This window comes from Rhinichthys klamathensis, unplaced genomic scaffold (assembly GCF_029890125.1).
Source record: "Rhinichthys klamathensis goyatoka isolate OS25496 unplaced genomic scaffold, OSU_Roscu_1.1 h1tg000053l_1, whole genome shotgun sequence".
In the NCBI taxonomy this organism is placed as follows: domain Eukaryota; kingdom Metazoa; phylum Chordata; class Actinopteri; order Cypriniformes; family Leuciscidae; genus Rhinichthys; species Rhinichthys klamathensis.
The window spans coordinates 312535-322842 of record NW_026606598.1 but is presented as its reverse complement, the minus strand read 5'-3'; the positions used below and the strand labels follow the sequence as shown (position 1 = coordinate 322842).

General features: G+C 39.3%; 1 protein-coding gene across 8 annotated transcripts in view; it reads right to left on the bottom strand.

The window, feature by feature from the left end:
* Nucleotides 1-673: 673 nt before the first annotated feature.
* The window catches only part of slc4a11 (solute carrier family 4 member 11), a 73496-nt gene continuing 63861 nt past the window's right edge, over nucleotides 674-10308 (bottom strand). For all 8 annotated transcript variants that reach the window (XM_056248012.1, XM_056248009.1, XM_056248011.1 and 5 more), the window contains 7 exons: nucleotides 8927-9152; nucleotides 8713-8819; nucleotides 6562-6727; nucleotides 5598-5771; nucleotides 5239-5434; nucleotides 1804-1973; nucleotides 674-810 (listed from right to left, as the gene is read on the bottom strand). In XM_056248012.1, coding sequence (XP_056103987.1) covers nucleotides 744-810; nucleotides 1804-1973; nucleotides 5239-5434; nucleotides 5598-5771; nucleotides 6562-6727; nucleotides 8713-8819; nucleotides 8927-9152 — 1106 coding nt within the window. In that variant the 3' untranslated portion in view covers nucleotides 674-743. The remainder of the gene's footprint in view (nucleotides 811-1803; nucleotides 1974-5238; nucleotides 5435-5597; nucleotides 5772-6561; nucleotides 6728-8712; nucleotides 8820-8926; nucleotides 9153-10308) is intronic.

The window sequence follows — 10308 nt, the reverse complement described above, 5'->3', positions numbered from 1 at the left end:
TATTGATAGCCTCTAATAATCCGCTGTATTGCTATGAGACACAGTTTCCTAATAAGGTGAGTGTATTGTTTTGGTCCATGCTCATGACATTATTACTTATTTGCGCTGATATGTACCAAAATGCACTGGAAAATCTGCGATTGACTGCTTTTTTTTACTTGACGTATGAGAGTTTGTGCACTGGGTGAGCGTGCGTGCGAGTCAGTGTTCAGCATTAAGAGGTATTGCTACAGATTCAGTTCAGTCTCTTGTTCAAAAACCAGCTGTGTTTGTGTCCAAAAACACTATGATCGGAGATGGAGAGAACACTCGTGTAAATTAGTCATGGCACAATTGTTGAGAATAAATGTGATGGTTTCCTACGTTTTCTAAAACAAGTGTTTGATCTGTACTGTGATGCATGGATACATCAGAATAGACTAGAGAGGGGGGGAGGGGGCTTTGGTGTACTATTCAGATCATGAGAGAAGCAGTGACTGACCAAGGTCAATAGTCAAACAGTCAGACAGCGGTCTGTCTTTCTACTCTGTCTTGAACAGGCAGCTCATCTTCCCCCTCTCTTGTTCTGTCTTCAAATATCCTTCTTTTCTAATCTCTCGTTCTATTACTCTATTACTCGTTCAGTGCTTCACCAGAATGCCTGCTGTTAAACACTAGAATCAGTTTGTTTTTCCTCCCAGAGTTTTGCATTTCAGAAATACAATTCCCAGAGTCCTTTGCTCAGAGGCTCAGTGTGCATGCGTTCACATGCGCTGTGCATCCATAATGTCCAGGTACTTAGCCTCAATGATCCTGGGCAGTAGACAGTTCCTGAGGCAGAGGCACAATTCAAAGTGTGTTAATATCATATATTCAAAGTATGGTAATATCATATATATTCGAGCAGGATTCGAACCGGCGTGGGTGGTGGGCGTGCTAACAAGGACGATAAAGACCGCAGCCTCTAGTGTCAGTCACTAGACCGCCTCTTGAGGCCTACCTGCACAGCTCTTACTAGCTTACTATCAAAAAGAGAGTGAGACAGAGCTCGTAATAAAACAAGAATCAACATTGGCTTGGCTTTTCGAAGATGACGAGAACTGAGGGATTTGAAATGTGGTAAAAACGACGCAGAGAGTTAGGTATTTTATTGAACAGATAAATTGCCATATGTGGCTCTCTAACAGAGTTCATTGTAAGCGTAAGCGTCCTTGAGCCCTGGAAAGGCGCTCTATAAATAAAACTTATTATTATTATTGTAAAGCATTATCTATTGTGAACGGTTATTTCATTATGGTTGTTGTAGCGCTGTGCTGGAATTTATTTTTAAAGACGTTCTTCCGCAAAATGCATACATGGTGTGACTGCGTAGGTCAATAAGTGTCTATAAATATCAGACAATTTTACCTTATTATGACAAAACAATGCTTTAAAATGTTATTTTTTTGACCTTGAAATTCAATCACTTGCTAAATATTTTGAAACTTCTGAAATAATTGATCAAAATGTGTGCACTCACATGTATTCAAATAGTAAGGAAAATATGTTATTAGTTTTTACTTGAAAGTTGTACTACATGACATTAAAGTCATTACATTTAAATAATTCTTAACAATGGTATACAAGTTTTTCAAAACCATATGAAACTAACGTGAGTACATTCCTAAGAACTATTAAAGATTTTCCCTTTCCTTTCATTCTTCATTCTGTCGTATGACCTTTAGCAAACACGATTTATTACACATGCACGTGCCTAGCAATACACACACAACACAGAGAGACAGGAGTTTGTGACTTGAGAGCTGGAGGCATTTCAGAACTCACCTGATGGGTATGAGGATAAACATTAGCAGAGGAAAGATCATCTTCATATACGGGAGAGGGTACATCCCAAACGCACAGAGGAAAAGCAGCTGCACCATCTGAAGGAAAGTGAAGTAATGGATCTTTCTCTGCGGCACCTTGCGGATGTAGTGGGTTGGCGGGTAGGATGTCTGAGAAAGAGTAAAGGGCAATTGAGTGATAAAGAAAGAGAAGATGATGGGACTAAGATCCATTCATGTATGGACATTTCACTTACATGTGTCTCCACAATACAAAAATAAATCACATCTAAATCAGGGCTATATGCATACATAATGGAGATCACATTTGTGATGATGCCAATGCCCAGCAGTGAAATTTTGTGGTTGATACAGCCTCATGTCTCATCTCTGATTATTTGACTTCCAAACTACCATATGCTGGCATATAGTTCTGTTTGAGAGAGAAAAAATGACATATGTGGCCGGAATAACCATTTACTATGGATGTGCCAGGATAGTTGACTAAAAGTCCAACAACCAGTGTTGGGTAAGTTACTTTAAAAAAGTAATTACCGAAGTTATAGTTACTAGTTACTTCTCACAAAAAGTAATTGAGTTAGTAACTGAGTTACATCATTACAAAAGTAACTAATTACCAGGGAAATGAACTATTGCGTTACTTAAAAAAAATATATATTTTAATATGTGAAATAACTTGTATACCCCCAATACTAAATATGTTAAATTAATTAAATGGACACTAATAGAATAAATTATTATTATAAAACATTGTACACTAATCTACACTATTTTAATGTTAAGTGGGATAATGTGAGAGACACCTATTAACTTAAATATTAAAATATTATCATTACTATAGTGGAACTACAAAACACAATAGATGGTTTAGAACTTTTAATATTTATTGCACAGGCCACAAATAAATTGTGCTTATTAAGAAATGTACCAAAAATAAATAAATAGTAATAAAAAATATACATACACGTACACTCTTTGTAGTGGAAAATGATAAAACTCACACCTTTACAACTGGTAGACGCATTTTCTTCCTCACAAAAGTAAACAGTTTAACAAAAGTGCTCTCAATATAATACTGAACAATGTAACAACATAAATAATAATGATAAAATATAATATTTTGGGGGGTTTATTTTTATATATCCTACAGAGGACGTCATCATCAGAGAGGGTATTTAAGCCAAATTCTAGTCGTGTTTGCCACACGTGTTCACAACCGGTCAAACAAAGATGTTTTCTTTGAAAGTTCCCTGCAGGTTATTTTGGAGTTTTACTTTATAACCATGTAAACTAATTAAAACGTTGGCGTTGCAGATGATACCAATATGCTACAGAGTGTTTCTAATGCTGAAATGTGTCATTTATTTATAAACAAACTATATTATGCTCGGACACATTCGGTCTATCTCGCGCACTGTCGAGCGCGCTCTCGGACACACTCGGTCTATCTCGCGCACTGTCGAGCGCGCTCTCAGACACACTCGGTCTATCTCGCGCACTGTCGACTCGAGCGCGCTCTCGGACACACTCGGTCTATCTCGCGCACTGTCGAGCGCGCTCTCGGACACACTCGGTCTATCTCGCGCACTGTCGAGCGCGCTCTCAGACACACTCGGTCTATCTCGCGCACTGTCGACTCGAGCGCGCTCTCGGACACACTCGGTCTATCTCGCGCACTGTCGAGCGCGCTCTCGGACACTCGGTCTATCTCGCGCACTGTCGAGCGCACCCTCGGACACACTCGGTCTATCTCGCGCACTGTCGAGCGCGCTCTCAGACACACTCGGTCTATCTCGCGCACTGTCGACTCGAGCGCGCTCTCGGACACACTCGGTCTATCTCGCGCACTGTCGAGCGCGCTCTCGGACACACTCGGTCTATCTCGCGCACTGTCGAGCGCGCTCTCAGACACACTCGGTCTATCTCGCGCACTGTCGACTCGAGCGCGCTCTCGGACACACTCGGTCTATCTCGCGCACTGTCGAGCGCGCTCTCGGACACTCGGTCTATCTCGCGCACTGTCGAGCGCACCCTCGGACACACTCGGTCTATCTCGCGCACTGTCGAGCGCGCTCTCAGACACACTCGGTCTATCTCGCGCACTGTCGACTCGAGCGCGCTCTCGGACACACTCGGTCTATCTCGCGCACTGTCGAGCGCGCTCTCGGCCACACGGTCTATCTCGCGCACTGTCGAGCGCGCTCTCGGACACTCGGTATATATCGCGCACTGTCGAGCGCGCTCTCGGACACAAGGTCTATCTCGCGCACTGTCGAGCGCGCTCTCGGACACTCTGTATATATCGCGCACTGTCGAGCGCGCTCTCGGACACACTCGGCCTATCTCGCGCGCTCTCAGACACACTCGGTCTATCTCGCGCACTGTCGAGCGCGCTCTTGGACACACTCTGTCTATCTCGCGCGCTCTCAGACACACTCGGTCTATCTCGCGCACTGTCGAGCGCGCTCTTGGACACACTCGGTCTATCTTGCGCGCTCTCAGACACACTCGGTCTATCTCGCGCACTGTCGAGCGCGCTCTCGGACACACTCGGTCTATCTCGCGCACTGTCGAGCAGCAAATTTTTTGCATGGCTTCCACAAAAACATAAAGCAGCACAACTGATTTCAACATAAGAAGAATAAGAATAAATGTTTCTTAAGGAGGAAATCAGCATATTAGAATGATTTCTGAAGGATCATGAGACACTGAAAATTCAGTTTTGACATCACAGGAGTAATTAACAGTTTAAAAGATATTCAAAGAGAAAGTAGTTATTTTAAACTGTAATAATATTTCACAATGTTTTTTACTGTATTTTTGATCAAATAAATTCAGCCTTGGTGTTCACCCAAGACATAAGAACCACCATTTACTAGGGATGTGCCAGGATGGTTGACTTATTGTCCAACAATCACCTAGTCGGTTAGTGAGGTCAACAAGTTAATTATATAGTGTTGTGCTTAAACTTACATTAACTTAATAGTTGATTAATAATTAATAAAAATAGTTTTAACAAACAACCGGAGCCCAAGAACTCAGGTTACACTGAAACATTCTGCTTGCAGGATGTGAATAAGTGGTTTTGTGCCAATCTGTATTGTATCTTTTGATTTTGATGACCCACCAACTATTTGATTATGAAACATTTTGCCCATCCCTAGCATTTAGACAGATTTAAAGCCACCATTTACGATTGGCTCAGTAAAAATGAACAAAACGACCAGGTGCTAAACTAATAGCCACAAAATGCATCAATGGAGACCAAGTCATTTCTGACCATGACAAGTAGAGGGCGCTCTGTTGCTTTATTTGCACAGCGGATGCACCGCTCTCTTCTGTGTTCTTACTTGTACAACACCTATGACTTTTATTTGCCTTTGTTTTCATCAAAGACACACACGCACACACTCACTTGTTCTTTGAGTAGCAGAGCCATGCGGTCGCACATTTGATTGCCGTCAATGGAGGTGAGAGCGATGTAGAGGAAGAGCCCATAAAGCACAGGCTTAGGAATCCACTGCAGGGGCACCGGCAGCAGAAACAAGCTCACACCTATCAGGATGTTAGCCACGAGCGAGGTCACTCGCGTCTCCTTCACACTCACTATACTACACACACAGACATGTACACACAGACAAACACACACAAAGGCGTCATTTAAAACCAAGCACACTGTGCCAATAACTGCTATAATGACGTTTGTGCTTCACAGATTGATTGCGATTGTAATTGCTTGTGAGCGTGTGGCTCGTCGATGTGGTGTGTGCTCACGTCTCATAAAGGTGTCCTCCTTCCACCCTTTCCTCCACGATGGCCAGCTGTCTGACGTGTAGAGTAGAGTGCGGGAACGCAGCATGCATCCACGGCAAGCCCAGCACAGACATCAAAATATTAATCAAGCCAGACAGAGTCAGGTCCCAGTGATACGCCGTGCCCTTCAGTAACCTGTGGCACACACACACACACACACACACAGTCACGACAGCATAATCTGACCCAGTGTCCTATCCAGGTGCAAAGTGACAAGTTTCCAGCGACCAATCATAATATATTTGATGTTTAATATGCAGTTAGGTGCATGCTGGGTGTCATTTAAATAACATAAATTACCAATTAAAAGTTTGGGGTCAGTATGTTTTTTTGAAAGAAATTAATACGTTTAATCATCAAGGATGCATTAAATTGATCAAAAGTGAGAGTAAAGACATGTATAATGTTACAAACGATTTCGAATAAATGCTACTTTCTATTCATCAACGAATCCTGAATAAAATGCGTCACAAAAATATTTAGAAGCATAACAGCTTTCAACATTGCAGAAATTCTGCTTTGCCATCACAGGAATAAATTACATTTGAAAATGTATTAAAATAGTGAGCATTTATTTTAAATTGTAAAAATATTTCTTAATTAAGATTTTGTAAAGGATACGATGACACGATCAAAGAGGTTCAAATGAAACACCTTCCGTTTTAAGTTTTCCAAGGCTAAATTAATGATAATTTGCATAAAGATGGTTGCTGCTGCTCTTTGAAAATAAATGGCTGTAGGACGCTTTGACGCTACAAATCACTGCCAGTGCTCAATACTCCTACACATGAAAGAGGTCGCTTGTCACTTTATCACATTGTGCCTGGTTAGGTTAATGTTTGGTTCATTTTAATAATCATTGTGATGAAGCCACTTAAGAGTGGTGAGATGTTTCAAAAATAAACTAATTTCAAAAGACATGAACCTGTTTTCGGGTGCATTTGTGAGAGAAACTACAATGTTCTGGTCGATGAAGATGAGGATAAACAGGAGGAAGCCCAAACCCATTGCACTCAGAACACTTGCTCCAGACAGCTTATCCAGTGGGGCTATTTGAAACATTGGACCTTCATGGAAGTTAAACACTGGCACTGGAAGAGAGCACACATAACACAGTGAACCTCAGCTCACACACCATAACAGACCATCCAGCAAAAACCAGACCTTCCAGGATAGTGTGATTACATCTACAGTAATTGTTAAATAGTCGCCTCTGATTTTGCTCATTTGCATTCAAAAAATGAATGTGTGAAAAATGGCCACAGAACAAACTGCAACAAAATAAGGGCACAACCCAAGTTAACCAAAGCACGATAGCATTGTATACATTTCAGGTAGCGTAATTTGTTGTTGGAATATTGGTTTAGGTTAAAAACTGACCACATTTAATTAAAATCCTAAGTTTAGCACAAGATAGGAACATTATGATAGGAACATTATTTTTATAGGAACGTTAACAGTAGCATGATTAGAATCTCTGACTTTTACAGGACAACAAAATTATAGTAACACTGAATATGTTCATAGGAAGGTAGGTATGTGTAAGCAGTGTACCTTGCTTTATTTAGTTTGTGGCTTTATTGTTTAAAATTGCTACCAGGTGATTATTTTGTCCACAAGCACAATCTGGGATAAAATACAAATCAATTTGGGAACTCAAGAGAGTTTCTCGCAACTCGAGTTATAAGTCCAATTCTGAGGAATTTGACTGACTTTTTTTTCTCGGAATTGTGAGTTTATATCTCGCAATTCTGACTTTATAACTCACAATTGCAAGTTTATATCAAGCAATTCTGAGAGAAAAAAAGTCTGAATTGTGAGATAAAAAGTCGCAATTACCTTTTTCATTTTTTATTTTGTGGAGAAACAAGCTTTCATACTGTACATATATATGTTTTGGATTGTTTGGCCATTTGCCTGCAGTTTCTGCTTTGATCTAATTTTCAATATGAGCCTCTTGACTGCAGCATTGGAACGCTGAGTGAATGTTTAAAGAGCCTGAGGTAAGAAGTAAAATCTCACTCTGATAACCAAGTTATAAACTCCCACACCAAACAGATGACAGAGGAGTTGGAGGAATAATGTAGTGATAGTCGGAGTGGAGTGGCTTTGCTGTAATGTGCTGGCTGTAGAGAGGGAGGAAGCGTACAGGCAGTGTGTGTGTGTGTGTGTGTGTGTGTGTGTGTGTGTGTGTGTGTGTGTGTGTGTGTGTGTGTGTGTGTGTGTGTGTGTGTGTGTGTGTGTGTGTCTCTAAGTGTTGGTAAGGCCATACGTTTTGGCAAGCTTTCCTGGCTTGAAAAACTGAGCCAAAATTTTAACTGATTCTCAGTACTGAATCTTCTCTGCTATTTGCATCTCATTTAAAATTGCTGCATTTTGACATGTCGAAGATAATCTCTCAATATGATTAAAGACATTTACATAATAAAGCAGTTTTATCATTATGAATGTTTTGTTTTTTCTCTGCTTAAATTATACCATGAATAAGCTCACTTACTTTACCTTATATTAAATACTATTATCATGATCAAAACAAAAACACTAATATTGACTATTAGTGAAATAATGTAATGCATATAATATTATTTATATATAATAATAATAATAATAATAGCAAAAACATGGATGATAAACAATGATTAAATGTGAAATAATATAATGAATACAAAAATAAATCATATAAATCATAAGGTTTTGTCAAATAAAAAAATAATAATAGCAAAAACTGTGAAATGTGAAATAATATAAAAAATATAAATATAAATAAATAAAATAAAGAATAATGTTTAATGTCAAATTAAAAAAAAGATAATGACAAATATTATAATAAATATTAGGGAAATGAGAATAAAATAAAATAATAAAAATGTTTAATTGCAAATAAAAAATAACAATAGCAAAATCAAACCCATATTGCTTGCCAAATCCAGAAAAAAAGATCAGTTTAGTATTCTGGTGAAATTAAACAATGTAGAACAAAAACTTTTCCTGTTATTTAAAAAACTGTCTTGAACAAATGTGTACCTTAGTGTCAATGTGTGTGCAACATGAAGACAAATAGTGTCACATGACTCACAGGCAATGTCGTTGAAAACGTATGATCCCACATAAGAGAAGACAAGCACTGAGATAGGCAGAGCACAGTCGGACAGAATCTCTCTCATCTTCACATGCAGAAACGGACTGCCAGGAATAAATGGAAAGATGGGGGTGTCAAAACAGTCACTCTTTAAAATACTCAGTGTGTACGCAGGTGTGTGTGTGTGTTAGAGACAAGAAGAGATCCTCACCTCCTCCTGAACTGGTACAGTGTGTATCCCACCCACAGTGTGCCCATCATGAGGAGGAGACAGAGTAGCGGTCGTGCCCGTGTGCACAGAATGAAGGATTCTGGGAGGGACACAGACCCTGCCTCAGTCAGGTTCAATTCCCCAATATGTACACTTCCACTGATGCGATTCAGCTCTGCCGCACTCCCATTGGCCAAAGTGGGAGCATGATAGTACTCTTGAAAGACTGTAAAGGAGATACCAAGATAAGGTATTACTATTTATATACTGTAAGAATAGGTCAAAATGAATGTACAGTGTACAGTATATGTAGGTTTAAAATTAACGCTAACTGTATGCATTGAGTGAATGTTTTTGAATCGTCAAAATGAACGACTTTCTCAGTGTAACATTTTTACTGTGCCACATATTTATTAAACAATTGGTTTAAACAATAAGCCATCACTTATGACACCTCTCTCAAGTCAAACAAGTGATACAGATGCCAAACTACTAAAAAATACTTTCACTCTACTACAAATACTTCCATAAATGTTCAAATGCATAAAATTCTAATTATTAATCATTTTAATTATTAAAACATATTAATTTTGAAACTATTCAAACATGTAAACTATAAAAAAAAATTAAGATAAAAGGGTACTATTGTACTGGCAAGACTGCCTAAAAAGTACAATATATGTCAGTCTAAAATCATCTTTTAAGTTTGGTGTATGTATTGTGTAAACGTTTTGAACACCTTCCAAAACGTAACATTTCTCCAGCGCCACATCTTTATTGAATAATTGGTTTAAACAATCACAATTACTGATGGAATTTTTGTGGAATCTTGTTTACTGCCAATAACATCAACCAATGCTTTCTGCTGATAACACATGCGCATTAACACATGCACATTTTTGGGATGTCTTTCTTGAACGGCCTGTTTCACATCACAGCAGAACATTTCAAAGGAAGTGGGGTCAGGCCTCTAATTGGGCCATTGTGAAGTGCTGAATTTCTTTTGTTTGAAGCGTTCTGTTGTTGATTGACTCCTGTGTTTCGGATCATTGTCATGTTGCATGACCCAACTTCTTTTGAGTTTTAGATCACAAACAGACGCTCTGACATTCTGCTTCTGATATAACTTGGAATTTTTTGGTTCCTCAGTGACTCCAAGTCGTCCGAACCCTGAGGCAGCAAAACAGCCCCACATCATTATACTCGGCCCACAATCCTTCACAGTTGCAGTGAGGTTCTGGCAATGGTATTAGGAATTTTGTGCTCTTAACATTTATTTCAAGCATTTTTAAAAACTCACATTGAAACTGAATAGTGTCTTAGCTGTTTTTTTTTGTTCCAGGTTTTTTGTCATGTCTGATCTTGCTTCAACTATCACATGT